The 19,863-nt window shown below is 42.7% G+C and overlaps 1 protein-coding gene across 1 annotated transcript; it reads left to right on the forward strand.

Moving 5' to 3' along the window:
• Positions 1 to 885: 885 nt before the first annotated feature.
• On the forward strand, positions 886 to 8,291 carry RGS4 (regulator of G protein signaling 4). The gene is made up of 5 exons (XM_075540456.1): positions 886 to 1,015; positions 4,044 to 4,145; positions 4,429 to 4,490; positions 5,475 to 5,641; positions 6,048 to 8,291. The coding sequence occupies exons 1-5, from the start codon at positions 972 to 974 to the stop codon at positions 6,285 to 6,287; spliced, it is 615 nt and encodes a 204-aa protein (XP_075396571.1). The 5' UTR covers positions 886 to 971; the 3' UTR covers positions 6,288 to 8,291.
• Positions 8,292 to 19,863: the final 11,572 nt, after the last annotated feature.

The raw sequence follows: 19,863 nt of genomic DNA on the forward strand, positions 1-19,863 counted from the left end.
CACTCACCTAAAATCTGGGGAGATGCGCTCGCTTTCATTTTAAACGGTCGCATTAGACCTAGAATCACGTAAGGTATGAACTAGTTAAAAAAAAAAAAAGCTTATCTCTCTGTGTTCTGCTCCTTCCTCCTCCAGCCCTCAAGACGCTGTCCTGGATTTCACCTGGCAGGCGTGTCTCATCAGGAGAGACTGTCAGTGCTAGCTGAATTCTGCTCAGTAGGATTTTTAGAAAAGTCGGGCTGATGGCAGGGCGAGTTAGTCTATTTTCTCTAGACTTCTTTTTTTCTATGCCGGAAAGTAATTCTCCTTCTGCTATCTGGCGGTCCCTTCTCACAGCCCCTGCTTGCTTGTCACAAGCGAGACCGCAACTTCTGCACATCTCCGCCTGGAGATGAGGATGCTGCTAGCTTCCTTCTGGGAGCAGGATCTGATCTCAGAGGTGTCTAATCCAAAGAGGAACTGCGCTAGGTATCAGCTCCAAAGAAAGCCCATGAACTCTGCCCAGCACCTTGTCTTTCCCCACCAAGACGGAACTTTCCTTGACGTGGTGACAGACAAATGAATAAGCCCTGTGTTTTGCAGCATGGAAACCCTTCACCATCCCCCACCCGACCCCACCCCCTCCGCCCTAGGGATTCAGTACTTCCGATACAGATTGAGCCACGGAGTGCATTTTTATTTGCTGTAAGTCTATTTTGTGAAAGGGGTTTCTCCCCAGTATTCACTTTGCATTGCTAATGCGTCAGTGTTTTTCTTTCTCTGTCGGGACTGGAAGGGGCAGCGGGAGTTGGTGTTACAGGGCTGCCACCTGATTGGCTGGACGGTCCTAGCTGGGCTATAAAAGCAGCCCGGGAGGGAGAGGCGCCTAGCATCCTGACAGCATCACACCAGGAGAAAGGCTTGCTCAGAAAGGAAGCCACAGCTTCTCCTACTGCATTCTCTTCAAGACTTCACATCTAACAAAAAACAAGATGTGCAAAGGACTTGCAGGTCTGCCAGCTTCTTGCTTGAAGAGGTAAGATTATTTCCAGCTATTTACACTGTTTAAACTTTTGCATAGAGTTTGCCGTTATTTGCCCACCTTGTACATTCGCCCAGTTCATTGGGGTTAAAGCAATGGTCTAAGGGGAGCATCTACGTTCTAGGTTCCTTCCACACTTGGCTAGAGGAGTTCTCCCCAAATTCCAGAGCCTATATCGTTGTTTGACAGCACCTCAACTTTGAGGGCTATTCTAATTCTTAAGCCAAGTCCTCTAATTAAACTAGCTCTCAATTCACGAGTGATAGGAGGCTCTGGGACTAGGAGAGAGGGCGAGATCTCCACCAGTAACTCATCAGTTGAGCATGACGGGGGTAGATGGATTTGAGTCTGTGGGATTCCCCAGGGTGTAAGAATCTGGTAACGCTCCAGGAAAGTGCCCCATTGGGAGGTGTGTGTGCATCACCAGAGAGGCGGTGCTGTTTTGGTGGTGCTGGGGTGTCTTTCAGTCTATGTTCTTCTACATAAATGTTACAAGAAGAAAAGGGTCTCAAAATTGTCCTTCTTTCCCCTGGACCCCTTTGTTGTCCTTGAAAAGGCTATGTGCTTGGCAGGTGATATGGATCCCAGAAAAATCAATGAAGGATTCTGTAGAAGAGCTTATTCTTAAGATGTTATGCCTTTTTATCTTTCAATGTACTTTCTTTGGTTAAAAAACAATAATAACAGCAATCCTCCTTAAGATGTATTGATATGTGGCTTTTTACAAATGCAAAAATAGATACATTACTTAGAAAAAAAATCCAGTGCATATTATACTACTGAATTTTGAAGTTAACGGTATAAAAGGAAACTGTTCTGAATATTCTGAAATAATGCATCCCCTTGCCTGTCTTCTGCCAATAGAGATCATCTTAAATTCCAATTTGGAAAATTTCTCATAGAGCAGTCTTTTGAGCATGACTAAGAAGTGTATTTTCTAAGTAGTCTGGCAGTCAGGATTAGGAAAGTATTGTGTCTTCTTTAAAATGAAGCCGGAGGAGCTGACAGGGAGGAGCTGTGAAATCAAGACCCCTGAGCACCACCATTGATTGCCTGAATCGAAGGGAGCAAACTACCCAGAGATTCCGTTCATTCACAGATGAGATTGTTTAGACAAAAGGCCAGGAGGGTCAGGAGAGAGTGATGTTCCGACATGCATCTTAGGAGACAGTCAAAAGACGGGGCTGCAGCTCTGTCCTTGAGGGGTGAACCGCAGCCAGGGGAACGGACCTTTGCGTTGGTCACTACTGAAATGTAACCCGTCTAGTCCACACCTGTCCCAGGGGTACCACCTGAAGCTGCAGACGTGCATGGGCTTCTCAAGGTCAGTAGGTGGTAGGCAGCTGAGCAAGGTCCAAACCCAGTTTCCTTGACACCAGTGACCTCTGAGACCACTTTCATTTCAGTGTCTACGGTTGTACTGTGTTATAAAAGGAAAGTGGCGAATGTATTAAGCACATTTCCAACTCTTCAAGAAATAACCCAGCACTGGTAAATAACTAGTTCTCTGAAAGAGCCAGGCATTTGGAAATCTGAAGTGATTTCTTTTTCAGCGGGATCACAATGTACTTAGATTATCACCTTAGGGTCAGGTGAACTGCTAGGATTCTACTGTGTGGTTACTGAGAACCTAAAGCTCACTGCTATCGAGTTGATTTCAACTCAGAGAGACCCTGTCGGACAGGGTACAATTGCTCCTGTGGGCTTCTGAGACTGTAACTTTTTACCATGACATGGAGAAGGCTGGTGGCTTGAACTGCACACCTTTCAGTTAGCAGACTGTGTAACTGCCTCACCACCAGGGCTATTAGTAAGGGAAATGCAAAATCCACCGCCAGTCACTAGCCAGGAAATCAAAGGAAAAATACAGTCCTGTGAGCAAGATAAACTCCGGTTGAAGCGACAGTGAGAACATAATGGACTTCAGACTTGTCAGGCAAGCTCACAGAAATAAGCCCGAGTTTATCAGTCACCACTCACCAGTGGAGTTTTTATCTTTGTGGCTTTGTTTTCCACCCACCAAGTGAAACTAGCTGGGCATTCATTCCTTATAAAATGGGATCTTTCTGTTTTCTTTTTAAAATACTGCAGTGACTGGGAGGGGCGGAGACTTTTACGATAGAAGAGATGTGAGCAAAAGGATAATTCATAAAATGGGAAAGTTGAGCTAAAATCTTGTGAACAAGCCCTTTTAGAGAATGTCAGGAGCCCTGCTCTACTCTAGTGACCTAGTAAACACGGGGCCCTCTGCTCTACTGACACAATCCCCAGCTTCAAGGAGGACCCTTGCTGGCCCTTCATTGTTTTTAAGCCTCAACTATCCTTGAGACTAAATATCCTTTACCGTCTAGATGGTTATAAACCAATGCAGCGGCAGAAGACTCCCTGGAGAAAGTCAAGGTTTAGCTCTTTGAGACCTGCAAACTAGCACATGCTTCCATTTACCCTGCTTCCCTTTCCCACTTCTTGCTGGTTCTGTATACTCGGCAGTCCATTCAGGCATACCTTGTGGCATGACTCGGCCGATCACATTCATGAATGGAACAGAACAGACTTCTCAGGGGGCACTCACGCCTTCCCTGCTAACAGTGAGGCAGGGGGAAGTAGCAACCACTCACCAGGAGGTGGCGTACAGAAAGATGGTACCAAGTTTTGCAGTTAGGGTTCGCTTCCCAGTTCTAAAGGATTATCCGAGGAACATTTGTATCCACAATGCATTTCTACTAAACATAGTGATGTGTTTCAGTAGGGAAAGGATGGGCCTTCAGCTGAGCGCTGGGGACCTACTGAAGTCAGAATCCCAGTTTACTGGCAAACAGCCCTGACGGTGACTCTGGCCTCTAGGTCTTGTTGTAAGTCGTAGGCAGAAGCAGAAATGGCGCCCCAGATTCCTGAGAGCTCGTTCCAACTACCAGTCCATTAGTACATTTCAGTCGCGTACTCCTCAACCTCTGTCACTGGGGCTGCTTTTCAAGAGAGTGGGCTAAGCATAATAAATTTTCATTCTTCTTCTTCTGTGCAGTGCAAAAGATATGAAGCACCGACTAGGTTTCCTACTGCAGAAGTCTGATTCCTGTGAACACAATTCTGCCCACAAGAAGGACAAAGTTGTCATTTGCCAAAGGTAAGAGAGAAACCCTTGGATGTTAGCAGTATGATCATGGTGGAGCTATTCAAGAGGAGGAAAGGCTGTTAACCCCTAGTTAAGTCAGATCAAGGCCAAGGTGACCTCCATTCTCATGAACATTAGAATGAATGAGACATTCCCATATATTTAGTGCAAAGGGCACCCTGTTCTATAAAAGTGCGCATAAGAAGGAAAATAAAATTGCTCTCTATATTTAGGATTGTTCATGTCTTCTAATTTTTATCATGACCTTCAAGTTATTTTTTTTTAATACCTCTAGGGTGAGCCAAGAAGAACTCAAGAAATGGGCTGAATCCTTGGAAAATCTGATTAGCCACGAATGTAAGTCTGATAGCTTCCCACTGCTCCCCCACCCCACCCTACTACATCCTCACTGTCAAGGTTAAGACAAGGGCATTCAGGGTAGGACAAAACCTTTCATTCTATGCTGGCCCTAAAACAATAACTGCAGAAAGACCTGTGTTCCTTCTGACTATAGACTCAGGTGTGCATTTATTTCGCTATGCTTTAGCAGTGGTTCTCAAAGGGGGTCTCGACCCCTTTGGGGGTCAAACAACCCCTTTACAGGGGTCACCTGATTCATAACAGTAGCAAAATTACAGTTATGAAGTAGCAATGACAATAATGTTATGGTTGGTGGGTCACCACAACATGAGGAACTAACTGTATGAAAGGGTTGCGGCATTAGGAAGGTTGAGAATCACTGTTTTAGAGCTTTGTCATATACCATGGGAAGGCTGACATAGGGACCATGTAGGAAACTCTCTCTTGCCACATAAAAAGAGAAGAAATATATAGATATTGAAATCTTCTCACAGAGTCAACGTCAATGTCTCTCTCTCTCTCAAGCCCACTATAATTGGAAGCTTTATAGGCATTTCAGTAGCAGAACACTTTTTTATTAAAAGTGTTCATCACTTCTTGAAAGAGGCTTATCTTTTTTTAAAAACATTTTATTAGGGGCTCATACAACTCTTATCTCAATCCATACATATACATACATCAATTGTATAAAGCACATCTGTACATTCTTTGCCCTAATCATTTTTTTACATTTTATTAGGGGATCATACAACTCTTACCACAATCCATACATATACATGCATCAATCTTGAGCAAGAACTACTAAGTAGAGTTGGGATCTGGTAGATATCAGATGCACATCCAGGTCACCTGAACCCAATAGGCCCCAGAGTAGCTGGGAAAGTCTTAGTTTCTCAAGCACTTTAGTTTTTTTCTGAAACATCGTATTAAAGAGGCTAGAGTCAATGGGATGACAACTCCGTTCCTTCTCCGATGTCACAGGTGGACTGACAGCCTTCAAGGCTTTCTTGCAGTCGGAATACAGTGAGGAGAACATTGATTTCTGGATCAGTTGTGAGGAGTACAAGAAGATCAAATCACCAGCCAAGCTTACTCCCAAGGCCAAAAAGATCTACAATGAGTTCATCTCAGTCCAGGCAACCAAAGAGGTGGGTTTCCTGGCAGAGAACTCCCTGGGCCTTAGTTAAACTTTCGATGAGCAGTAACCAATGGGATTGGGTCTTTCGATCTTGCGAAAGAAAAGGGATTCCTAGTGGAGCAGGCCGTTGTCCTCTAGACCATTCCCAATGAACCAGTAAAGAAAAAGTAATTTCGTCTAGATGACCAGATGAGCATGCTGGATGAAATATTTTTTGGTGACCCTTCCCAGTTTGTGAGCGAGAACAGAAAATACTGAGCTACTTACTCCTCTTTCATATGGGCCAGGGGGAAGTTCTGAATGCAGGTTTTCCCTTCTCTGGAGCAGAGGGTTGGTTGGCCAGTCGTTGCCCAGTAGGAAGCATGAAGCCTCACGGCTCAGCAGGATGAGTTGTGTAAATGGCCTTTGTCCTTCAGGTGAACCTGGATGCTTGCACTAGGGAGGAGACGAGTCGGAACATGCTGGCGCCTACAATAACCTGCTTTGATGAGGCTCAGAAGAAGATCTTCAACTTGATGGAGAAGGATTCATACCGCCGCTTCCTCAAGTCCCGGTTCTATCTTGATTTGATCAACCCTTCCAGCTGTGGGTCAGAGAAGCAGAAAGGCGCCCCAAGATCAGCAGACTGTGCTTCCCTGGTCCCCCAGTGTGCCTAATCCCCCTGGGAGGTGGATGGCTGAAATACCAAGACTTGCCTCTGGAAAACCGAGGCCAAATATTGATCTGTATTAAGCACCAATGCTTTAACCATGTTGTAGCCTAGTCTCCATGCTGCCCGGCATGTGCGAGCCGCTGTCATGTAGAAACTAGATTCCATTGTGATGTTTTGGTGTTCACTGGGACAGGACCACATTCCAGTCCAATTTCCCCCAATTTTTTTAGGGTGCCATTTGAGCAAGTTTCCAAATATTGGCCTTGTAGGTCTGACTTTTCAAAGATCACTGGGAGGGCTCTGCTCCAACAGCGTGACCTCAGGGTGGTCTGTTGGTACACTTCACGTGACACCCAGACGTATGCACTTGTATTCTGTTAGCGAGCACTTTCTGTAAGCTTCATATGAGGTCGATCTATGTGTATATCTATGTGCGTGTAGACTTCTGCAAGATGGGAAAGACCCTAGGTGCTCATAACCATAGTGTATGCACATCCTCACATGCATGTTCTGATCCCTGATCCTTCATTTGCAATGGAACAGGGCAACCTGAATTCACCACCAGGCAGACCAAGAAAGGAATGCTGACTTGTGGAAAGTCAATTCTGTAAAACTCTGTGTGTCTTGCTGGAGAGGCACCCACGTCCTTTACACTTAATGTAACTACTGACAGCTTCCAAGTTGAGCAGTATTCTAGGGGCGCATATCATAAAGCATCAGACCCGAGACTGGTATTATCACTGACGGCACTTTTGAGTCCTGGAGCTGTTGGCCTTACTGCCTTTGCCTGGGTGCTTAGTTCATGAGGACTAGTAGCTGGGGTTGGTATGAAGTTGTGGGGATGAGATATTTGATCTTCATGAAGAAATGGAACCAGGGCCCTGCAGGCTCTAGCTAGCCCGTGATGCTGGCTGAGCAAGGGCATGGGATTTCGAAGTTACTACTCCGATCTTCTATTTACGTTTGCTTCTCCTACTCAAGGTGCTCTCCTCACTTGGCTTTTCCTGAGGACTTTAGCCCTCAAATAAGGTTCCTTAGTTCATTGCTTTCTTAGTTCTATTTTCATAACGACCCTCAGCTATTTGTCTACCCTTAGAAACCAGCCGCTGGGGAGAGATTATATTTTCAAAGGGGAAACATGTTTTCACAAACTGAAAAGCTAGAGTGCATTTTCTTTTTGGAGGCAGAACCTTGACCATTCCATTTCAAACTTCAGGGTTTACAGAGACTGAAGGCGTTTCCTTCTGGACCCCGAGATTAAAGTGAGAGCATGTGGGAGGGAGCTACGGTCAGAACTACTGCTTGGAACTTTTCAAGGCTGGCGACACTTGAAATTTTCTCATTTGTGTTATTTATGATGTGTTGTATAATATTTTTATCATTGTGTTGTTTTATAAATGGAGGTGCAAGATGTCACCTGGATTTTTAATGAATGGCCAGGAAGTAATTTTTTCTCATTCTTCTAAAACGACTGCCTTTGGAAGCATGTACACAGACCTACACACACACTTGCACCAGTTTCTCAAGTATAAGCTACGAGCTTAGCACCTTAGTGGCTTTGAAGTCAATATCTGGAGTGCAAAACGAAGACACTAGCGTGTGTGTGTGTGTCAAAGGCCACCATTTTAAAGGTACAGGTTCTCTCAATTGTACCTTTCTATTTTTCTGGAAATCCTGCTCCCAATGTCCCTAGAAGTCTTTGCTATAGACATAGCCCACACTCCTGTCTCTCGTTGACTGCAGAATGTAAAACAGGTCACTCTTTGGGCCTGGTCCTCTTACAACTGTCACGACTTTCACATTGTACCTGTACTCACAGATGGCTGTTTCACTCGGGAATGGGGAGGTTATTCTGAATGAGAAGTAAATTATTTTATGTAATACATGTTCAAGTGTGTTTTTCAATTGTATCTTCTTGTTCGTTCGTTACTGGTTGGCATGGGGAGAATACCTATTCATGACCCATGGACAGATTGGTCCTCCATATGCATGCCTGTTCCTATCAATCGCTTTATAAGCCTCTAAGAGGATACTACCCACGAGGCACACGCATCTTATTGATAAGGGTAAATAAATACATCATACAAAAATTTCTGCTTGTCAACACATTAATGACCTGTGGAGACATGTTATGAGAAGCAAAGCAGCATGGTGTTGGTGACTTTAGAAAATGGCTCAAACAGACTTCTAACTCTCCCATGCCATTTCTGTCAGGAGCATAAAATAAAGAATATATTGGATCCTGCAACAATCTGGGACTTAGGGGCATGGTCTGCTCTCATGCCCCAGCAAAAAGCCCATGTACAACATTTGATTCCCCCCAAATGTAACTACTAATGGCTTACTGATGACCAAACCTTTGCAGATAATATAGTTTAGTAACATATATGGTGTGGGCTGCACACTGATAGCATAGTGAGGGAAGAGATGTTGGGCTGCTAACTGCAAGGTCAGTTATTTAAAACTTCCAGCTACTCTATGGGAGAAAGATGACGTTGTCTGTTCCAGTAAAGAAGTAACTGTTTCTGAAACCCTAAGGAGCAATGCTTCTCTGTGCTATAGGATCCAGATCTGAATTTCAATCAACAGTGAGTTTTGTTTGGTTTCTGTTTTATACACTGTAGCCACCTAAAAGCTACATTTTTGGTATGAGAAAAAAGAGGTATATTGCAAAATATGCAAGTCCTTGGTTCCTGCTGGAGCCCTGGTGGCATAGTGATTATGTGCTGGGCTGTGAACTACAAGGTCAGCAGTTCAAAACCACCAGGTACTACATGGGAGAGAGATGTGGCTTTCTGCTGCCACAAAGAGTTGCAGTGTCCATGCACTCCCTTGACACAAGAACACGTTGTTTTAACAATCCAGTATTCTGGAATGCTCACCTTCCCAACACATTCACAGAAGACAATATGGGTGCATAAGCAAATGTGGTAAATAAAGCTGATGGTACCCAACTATCAAATTATGTAGAATCTGGGGTCTTAAAGGTTTGAAGAAAAACAAGTGGACATCTAGCTCAGACAAACAAAGCCCACATGGAAGAAGCACATCAACCAACGTGCTCACGAGGTGCTGAAGGGATCAGGTATCAGGCATCTAAGACCCAGAATAAAACCACACCCAAGGTGAGTTGGGTGGGGGGGCATAGAGTGGAGACCCAATGTCCATCTGTAGACAATTGGACATCCCCTCACAGAGGGGTCACAAGGAAGAGATGAGCCAGTCAGGGTACAGTACAGCACTGATGAAACACACAACTTTCCTCTAGCTTTTTGGTGCTTCCTTCCCCCCACTCTCCTGACCTCAAATCTACCTTACAAATAAGATTGGACCACAGCATACACACTGGTACAGAGAAGAGCCTGCAACACAGGGAATCCAGGAGATATAACCCCCTCAGGGAAAACAAGGAATATAGAGATACCAGGAGGAAATCAATCACAAGGATCAACCTCTAGAACAGGGTCAACCTCTAGAACCCCTTCCCAGGGGGATGAATAAGGGAAAGAGGGTGAGGAGCGATGGAGGATGATGTAAGATATGGAAAAAATAATCTATAACTTAGCAAGGGTTCATGAGGGAGGGCAGATGGGGGAAGGAGAGGGAAGAAATGGGGAGATGCTGTCAGGAGCTCAAGAGAGAAGAGAATGCTTTGAAAATGCTGATGGTGACATGTGCGAACGTGCTTGACACATTGGAGGCATGTATGGATTGTGATAAGAGATGTAAGAGTCCCCAATAAAAGTATTTTAAAAAAAAGATTGCCGTGTCAGAAAGCCACAGGGGCAGTTCTACCTTGACATATAGGGTTGCTATGAGGCAGAATCAACTCGGTGGCAGTGAGTTTGGTTTTGATTTGGGCTTAGCTGCAGTGATAGCTCCAAGGATTCCCTTCTCTTTTCCCACTATAGGCCTTTAGATGCACTACCCTGTGGTCAACCAAAGCTGCAGCCCTCAACCTACTGTACATGACATTTCAGTGAATAGCATGACTTCTCTTTGCTACTTGGGGTCCCTGCCACCAGCACTGGAGGCACTTTGTATGGATTCCATGTTTGTATCCAGGTTATAGTATTGCAGTTGATGCAATGAAAAAATACATGTCAACTAAAGACAGATGAACGGAATAGCTTCCCATGGCACTTAAAAATAGATGCAAATCTCACCTCTGGAAGGTATGCTAAACAGAGATTGTAGGGAACCTAGGGGGACAATGGACCAGATTATATGTTCCCAGGTAGACACTATGAATATGTTTCTAGCCAACCATCATGCCATAGACTAAGTACGACGGTGACCTTGGACACTGACCTTGCAGGCAGTATGGCATAACCCAGGGGTAACACTTGAAAGATTAACATAGAGGCCCAGCATAGTGAACTGAGACCTGCTTATAAGTTGCCTGCACCATTGGACTGAGGACTGGGGTACTCAGGAGAGGAAGCAGAGAGTGGCCGCCGTGAGACTATGGAAGAGGCAGTCATTGGACCTTGGGGGAAAACCCGCCTTTGTGGGTGTCCAATGAAAAGGGACCCAGAATCACCATATATTCAGTACTTCAATGAACTCCTCACAGTGATATGACAGTGTGGTAATTACATAATTTCACATGAACTTCATAAATACAGAGTAAGGGTGGCGTCTAGCCTGTCGGTCAGGTTATAGCCTCATGGTGCCTCCTGGTGGGCATAGGCTTCTCAAAAGGAGGGTCCTGGGAACCTCCCCACTCTCTCTCTTCCTTCACCTTCCTGTTGACGAGCCATGGTGAGACCTATGCCCGCCCTGTGATTCTCCCACCATCATCGGATCTACAAGACTTTTCACCCACTGGCTTGTGATCTTCCTGCATTCTGCTTCCTTGCATGTGGCTGCATGAGTCTGAAGAGGGACTGATGGATTAGTTTCAGACTTGAGGACTTGAGTTGGACTAGGCTGGGATGTCTTCCTGACAGACAATTACTTCTTGATGTAAAGCCCCCCCTCTTTTTTTACACATATGAGTCTCACTAGGTTTGTTTCTCTAGTCAACTCTGCCTAAAAGGGATCTACACTTGGAAGAATTGATCCAGGAAGTTTCCTCCTGGCACCAATCCCCACACTTAGGGTAAACACAGCTCAGTTAAATGGGAGATCAAACTGTGCAAGACCACTCGTGGGTTGTGGCTCATGGGGACTGTTCTCGCACAGACTCCTCATACCAGCAGTGTCCAGAGGGCTGTGCCATCGCACAAACTGATGGCATTATGAGTGCAATCGCCTTATAGCACAGGGGATCACAGACAATGCTTTATTTATTTATTTTATGGGGTTTTGTTTTGTTTACTTGTTTGCTGGTAGGTTTGTTGGTTGTGGTGGTGGTGGTGGTATAGTTGGTGTTACAGGGCTTTGATTTTTTCATAATATGACCGCCAAAGTAAACCTGAGTGTTCATATCTCATGGACAAGCAAATGGATTCTGGGCTCCCACTTAACTCTAACTCCAATCCAAGAACAGTTAGTTCTTATAACTTGGACCTGCTCAATATTCACCTTCAGGAAATGACCACTGAAGACAAGAGTGCTGCAGAAAAGTGCAGTAAAGAAAGCAGATGGTATCCATTTATCACAGAATAGTATCTGGGGTCTTAAAGACTTGTATTTAAATAAGCAGGCATCTAAGTAAGGAGTCAAGTAAGTCCACGTGGAGGAAACACACCAGCTTATGTGATCCAAAGATGACAATCCATATATGATGAAGGGAAAAGAACCAGAGCTTAAATTGTGAACACTCAATTTGTGGAAGGCTATGGAGGACAGTGGGAGCCCAAAATCCATCTGCAGAGTGTCTAGTCAGATTAAGTCACTGGCAGATTCCCTCTCGCCATAGGCAAGTATCTCAAACAGTTTTACTATCAGATAGAAATCGTTGTAATCTTGAATATCCTGGACTGAACTTGAAAGTTGTTCAGCTGACCTCCCTGTTGACCCAACCTGAGTTTGTTCCAGGTGCAAGTATTTCTTGCTTGTTCCATGACAAAAATTTCTTCCCGGGCCTTTTAAGTATCGCTGGTGGTCTTTCCTTTCTTTCTAATTACTTGTACTTTATCTTTATATTGTTATTATGTTATCCTTATCATTTAAATAAACAAGCAAACAAACAAATAAATAAATGATAAATTAAAAAATGAGTGAACCCATGTTTTTCAAGCGACTTAAACGGTGTATCCTTTTGGTCCTGACACGCTCTCTAGAGGGCTGTGGCGTCCTGGCTTCCAGACTTGCCAAGCAGATTTCATGATTTACTTCCAGGTCTCAATAGGTTTTCAAGAGTTAAAGTCCACCTTGGAGGGTTCTAGATTCAGTTATCTTCCTGATTGAGAGACGATGAGCCAATGGAGAGTGAAGAGGCAGAAGAGAAGATAGGATCTGTACTCCTAACTGCTCAAACACTCTCCCTTTTGCTAATTTTCTTCCTTGGGGGTAGGGGGGGATCACAGATCTGCAATCATGGGTACTGTGTCTATTTTGTCATGGAATTCCAGCCCCTGAATTCTTCCCTTCTTGTTTTAAGTGTCATGTTTATTAAGTATTAGGGACAAAGTATTAAAAACATGTTTAAGTAATAGAGTTTCTTAAGGATCTAATGTGTAAATAATGAACATCTACAAATCTAGAAAACCATCCCAATTTCTCCTAAATGTGGTTGGGTGTGTTTGAGGAGACTTGCACTCATAGCGACGCCACGGGACGTGTAGAATTGTTCCATAGGGTCTTCTATACTGACGCAGATAGCCATGTCTCCTGTCAGCAGAGCTGCTAGGTGAGCTCAGTCATCAAGCTTCAGGTGGCTGCTAAGAACTTAGTTGTTTGTGTCACTAAGGTTAATACAAAACTTTACAGCCCAAAGGCGACCCCCATACGTAAGAATGTCATATTGTAGCTACATCAGCGTATAACAGAGAAGCGTGCAGCTGATATCCCCTGTATGTAATAGCTGTCGCATGCATCCACATGCACACGATAGCATCTCCTGAGGATTTCAGGGAAATTCCAAGTTACTACAGCTTCTAAGCAGTGCTCTTTCACTCAGCATATACATATCAAATATGCACTGGCTTTCTAAAGGTGATATGTGCAAGAACCTTGCTTTTAAATCACTTATTGTTGTTTCATATGTTCCTTACTGTGTATCAAGGATTTGCCCTGGGACAGAGTGGGTGATGCATTGGACTGACCCCCTCAAAGCCAGCTGTTCCAATTCACCAGGCACTCGTCTGGAGAAAGATGAGTTTTCTGCTCCTTGAAAGATTTACAGCCTTGGAAAACCACAGAAGCACGTCCTATATAGTAGCTCTGAGTCAGAATTGGCTCAATACCAGTGAGAGTTGAGTTTTTAACCCTAGTGCAATGTGTTGTTTCATGATGTCTGGATTGTGGCTTCCATGAGTGTTGATTGCAGACACAAGCAAGACAAAACCTTCAATATTTTCTCCGTTTATCAGGATGTTCCTATTGGTCCAGTTGTGAAGATTTTTGCATTCTTTACATTGAGTTGTGAAGGCTGAAACACTTGATCTTCATCAGCAAGGCTGTCTTGTCTGAATGTTGCACATTGTTAATAATCCTTCCTTCACGCCTGATACCATGTTCTTCTTCCTAAATTCCTGATTATCTGCTTAGAGTACAGATTTTAACAAGTGTGGTGAGAAGATACAACTCTGGCACACTCCTTTCTTAATTTTAAACCATGCTGTATTCTCTTTCTCTGTTCACATAGCTGTCTCTTGACCCATGTCCAGGTTCCACCTGAGCACAACCGAGAGTTATAGAATTTCCATTAATCTCAAGGCTATCTGTGTTATGGTCCACGCAGTCTATATTAATAGCAGTTTGAAAACCACAACTTGAGATGGTTGGAGTTTGCTACACAACCTATCATTCCACAAACAGTCAATGTTGGAATTAACAGTGTTAAACTCTGTTAAAAGTGCTTAGATGTTTTTGAACAGTTTTATTGGAATTTAATTCACAAATCATGCGATTCAATAGTTCAATCACATCAAGAAGAGTCCTATAATCACCACCACAATAAGTTTCAGAACATTTTCTTCATTCGTGTACTTATCATTATTAGCATACCCTTCCCCCCACCTTCTCCCATTTAACAACAAAGAATTGTTAATCCAGTTACTGTCTCTATAGATTTAGCTATCCTGGGTTTCATATACAGTAAAACATTTTTTAAACTGGCAACAAAAACAATGAAAACGAAGGAAAAGGTCATTAGAAACAAAGCAGAAACTATTACAATCTAAAATTTAAAATGATTCAAAAGGGAAATAAAATGATAAGGTGTTAAATTTTAACCTAACTTCACCTGCAATCGTCCGCTTTCCAATACATTCTGCATGAGAGTAAAGCTATTCACATCTCTGGTGTAGGATCGGAGGGAATTCATGTGTATTTACCTTCATTTTTAAAAAAACCAAAACAACTTTAAGATAGGTCAAAAGGGGCATCAAATGATAAGAAATTATATTTTAGCCTAACTATATTTGCCATAATCTTTACAACATGCTCTGTCCGATAACACGGCTATTCGCATTCCTCAACTAAGCTTAGAGTGGACTCACTGGAGGCCTAATCCATGTGGGGACATTGCAAATGGACTTTGATCGTCCACTCTCATCCCCAGCCTTCTGAAAACCAGGCATTTACAATTTAAGGTTGGATGCTGTGCCCTCCTTCAGTTTGGGATTTTATCTTTTACAATCTTTGGATCACACAGGCTGGTGTGGTTCTTCCATGTGGACATAATTGAAATCTCATTTAGATGGCTGCATGTTTGAAACAAGCTTTCGAGACCCCAGATACTATTCCCTCTGATATCCAGCGACATTTTTCTTTTTTTTTCTTTCCACACTTTCCTATAGCACCCTTATCTTCAGTGATTTCTTCATGAGGGTGGGCATCAAGCAAGCCATGTCATAAGAACCAATTGTTCTTAGATTGAGGCTAGACTTGAGTGTGAGCCCAAAATCTATTCATGTATCTCTGGTTGTGTCTGGCTCTTGTTCACCTTAGATACATCTTTGACATTTTATATTAGAGAACATTATCAATAATCCTCCAGGGGCATATGATAATTATATTGTCATTAATTTAGTCAGCGGTATAGAGTTTGAAAAACTGTTGAGAAAAGGAAATTAGACAAGTGTAGGCTGGCTTCATATCAGGTTACATGAATTGTTGACTTGTAAAGATTAAACTCTTAATGACTGGACACTTATTTACACAAACAATGGGGTTCGCTAATGGGGTGATAGGGCAAAACTTCCAATAATATTCATTCACAATGGCAGAATTATACCTACCAGACTAATATGTGTCATAATAAGCAAGTAGGGCATTAAAACATGTGGTATATGGTAGTTGCAGTACACCATTCATTGTGCACCCTCAAGACAAGGGATTGGAACCACAGTTCAATGTTTATGCTCTAGGGATACATTATTTTCACAGGGAGGTTCAGCCTGAAGTCCACGGGCTACAGATGAGTCTGAGGTAAAGCCCAGGTTTAAAAGTATTTGGATTTATGTTACAAATCAGACAATGGGAGGATGAAAGAAAACAAAGGAAGAAAGAGTAAGAAAAAAACCCTTTCAATGTACCTTCAGGAGGAAATCATTACTCATCAGCTTGAGCCAAACATGAGCAAAAAATCATGAAAGCAAAGCCAGCCAGATAAATTGGTTCATGTGACCAGACACATTCAAAAACACAGCATAAAAAGAAAATTGCTCCACTTATTTAACTTAGAGACTGGACTAAAAAACATGGCTCTGCTTTAGACATTAAACTACATGATGGCCAACCAATTTCCCTGTTGTTTTGATATGCATTGCTTGGCTGTTCTTTCAGATAGGTGTTGGGAAAAAATGATACAAAAGGAAAACACGAGGTTTGCTCTTTTTGTGAAACAGAACAGAGGCAAAACTAGGTAAGGTGGCTTTTGTCATAATTCTCTTAGAATTAGAATCTAATTTCATAGACGTTGTTTGTAAAATGATAACGAAGGGAAGGGGGACCATGGGCCACCTTATTTCTAAGGCACATCAATGGAGTCGATGTCTAGTGTGAGGACATGATTTTCTAAAGTAGATCTCAAATTTAAAAGTAGCATTTGACATTTATGGGGTACTAAGTGCCAGACATATATTGAGTGCTTTATGATATCTTATTAGATCTTCTATTTTGTTTTTTAATTTATTTTATTTCTTGAATGACAATTTTACTATAGTTAAAAAAATAACCTTTTTATTGCGATTTGGGTGAATATTTACGTAGCAAATTGTCTTTCCATCCCACAATTCATTCACATTTTGATTCTTGGCATTGATTTCAATTCCCACCATGTAATAATAGCTTTCCTGCTTCCTCCCCATGTTTACTCTTTCCATCCATACTTCTTTCCCACCTCATCCTTTAAGTTTGTGTGCTTGGTTGCTTTAGGGAGTGTGGGAATGGGTCCATCCTTGGTGTTATTGCTCATCTTACAGGTCTATCTCTTCTTAGGATGAAAGTTAAGCCACAGGATGGCTTAAAGGGTCGAAGGGTGACTGGGGCCCATTCTCTCAGGGTTCCACCACTCATTTCTACCCAACTAGTCATCCGGGTTTCAAAAAGTTCATGGAAATATTCCAGTGTCTTTCAATTACATTTTTCCATTAATTTTTAAAGCTCCCCTGTATGTATGATTGTGTATGCCTATGAGCCCTCATGGTGCATAGGATTAAGCGCTGAGATTCTAACTAACAAATCATTGGTTTGAAACCACCAGACACTCTGTGGAAGAAAGACAAGGCTGTCTGCTTCTCACAATGTGCAGTTCTATACTGGCCTGCAGTGTCACTATGAATTGGAATTAATTTGACAGCAGTGGTTTTGATGGTATATATGTTCATTCATTGGACAAAAGAAGAAAGAAGGACCAAAGGAAAGCGCAACTCTCTTTTGTTTTATTTCCCACTGGAGAAGGCAGCATGGCCCAGGAATTGAGTCATTCAGCCCCTGGAGGAATCAGAGATGGAAACAGAAATGCTGTGCCTGGGCCTGGTCACGTTGCCTCCAGCTCCCAGCTTAAAGAGAAGCCAGCAATGACCGTAAGGCCTAGGCTGAAAGGACCTTGCTCCCTCCTGAGCCTGGTCTAAGTAGCAGCATGTGTGAATCAGCAGGGAGTTAGACCGTGGGAATTCATGCAGAGTGACCTCTGGAGAGCAAATCTCCAGGGTTGACTTTGGGGCAAAGTTTATGAAGAAAGCCAAGCAAGAATTTTGTTGACTTTTTGGGGGGTATTATTTGTAAAATTCCCAGATTATTCTATCAACTCATCTGGCCTTTCTGTAGTTGGATATCTTTTCCAAGGACAGTCTATCCATGAGACATCATCTCAATCATAACAACAAATTGTGGGAAACAAATTTGAGTTAATTCACATTACCCACAGGCCTGCTCATCTCTTCTCTCATCACCATGCCTAGAAATTCTATCTTCCTTCCACTTTTCTGGAATGTCCTCTGCAAGACTCGGTGTATTCTGCTGTCTGCGTCTTCTAGTTGATCTTCCGCGATCTGGGGGTATTAGAAAGGACACCTGTTGGGACTGTTTACAAATTCTGGATGAAATGTTGCTCCTTCCCTAATTTTTCTGTCTTGGTAAAGGATCACGCCTTCCCTGGAGTTGCTCAAGCCAGACCTCTGAGAATCACCCCATGATTCTCCTTCTCACCTACTTCAGCAGTCCCCCGCTCTGTAGAACCGGGGTTAGTAAGAGCCCTCAAAACCTACCACCACCTCTCTCCCTACTTTGCCATGGTAGACCCTTCCTTTAAACACCCGTGTGTGACCTGGATCCTTGCCTAGGCCCTCCCTAAGCTGATATCTTCTAACTTACTTCAAATAGCCAATGGTGTGCTCTAAGATGCCTGTTTGATCTATCACTCAGCTGGTTAAAATGTTCAGTTCCCATATAGGAGCTGAAGGCACAGGGAATCCAGGGTGGATGATACCTTCAGAATCAGGGGGTGAGGGGCGATACTGGGAGAGTAGAGGGTGAGTTTGGAAAAGGGGAACTGATTACAAGGATCTACATGTGATCTCCTCCCTGGGGGACGGACAACAGAGAAGTGGGTGAAGGGAGACTCCAGATAGGGCAAGATATGACAAAATAATAATCTATAAATTATCAAGGGCTCATGAGGAAGGGGGAGCGGGGAGGGAGGGGGAAAAAAGAGGACCTGATGCAAAGGGCTTAAGTGGAGAGCGAATGCTGTGAAAGTGATTAGGGCAAAGAATGTACAGATGTGCTTTAGACAATTGATGTATGTATATGTATGGATTGTGATAAGAGCTGCATGAGCCCCTAATAAAATGTTTAAAAATTTTTCAGTTTCCTTAACTTTCTAGACTAATCTTTAAGACTACGTAATCAGAATCCTGTTCAGCCTTATAGTTTCCCCTCATAAATCTTCTTCCCTTTCTAGCCTATAGTTCCTCCTTCCAAATGCTGTAATTGTGACGGAGTGAAATTTATTAATATGGCTTCTCTACCCAAGTGTCTGGAATTCCTACCAGATGATTTTTCATTGAATTATAATGAATTCAATAGTTCAATCTTATCAAGAAGGGCTGTGTAATCATCATCACAATCAGCTTTGGACTCTTTTCTACCTTCTTTCATACGTAGATGGGGAGTCCACATTTCCCTTTCCCTCCCCTTCTGGGACCCCAAGTAATCATCAATTCTGTCACTGATTTCATAATTCCATTCACCCCAGATTCCCTATGCAGATGAATATACAAAACTAAGGGAGACAACAAACAAGGATCCTTCAACAATGACCAAATAAAACTGATAGAGACCTTAATCGAAGAAAAATTAGGACTATTAAAAAGTTAGAATAATTTCACTGTGGGTCCACAAAGAGATCAAATTACAAGATGATACATTCCCGTCTAACTACAATTGTTAAAATCTACTTTACAATGCTCTTTGCATTGAGCTTCACTGGAGGCTCATCTCAATTAGGAACCTGGCAAATGGATTGGGGGCTGTCACTATCATTTATAGCTTTTCGAAAACTGAGTATTAAGGATTTAGACACTGGTACCATTCCCTTCTCCAGGTTTGGATATTATTATTAGCTATCTTTGCATCACACAAGCTGGCGTGCTTCTTCCATGTAGACTTGGATGACTCCTAACTTATAAGGTGGCTCATTTTGAGAGCTTAATACCCCAGACTCTATTATTCATGATAGCTGGACTCCATCTGGTTTCTCCACCACACTTTGCTGTGGCACCCATGTCTTTAGTGATCTATTCATGAGGGAAAGTACTAGGCAGCACAATGCCATACGATTAATTGTTCTTATATTAGGACTACAATTTTTATAACTATTATTTCTATGAGCCCTAGTTTAATTTTGGAAATATTATGATTGTCTCTTATAAAAACAACAAATTGATCTCCATAACTCAAATTTCATATTGCTGATTTTTAACCATATACAAATACCTTTTCCTGTATGGTATCTCATTTAA

Source organism: Tenrec ecaudatus, chromosome 1 (genome assembly GCF_050624435.1).
Source record: "Tenrec ecaudatus isolate mTenEca1 chromosome 1, mTenEca1.hap1, whole genome shotgun sequence".
Lineage (NCBI taxonomy): Eukaryota > Metazoa > Chordata > Mammalia > Afrosoricida > Tenrecidae > Tenrec > Tenrec ecaudatus.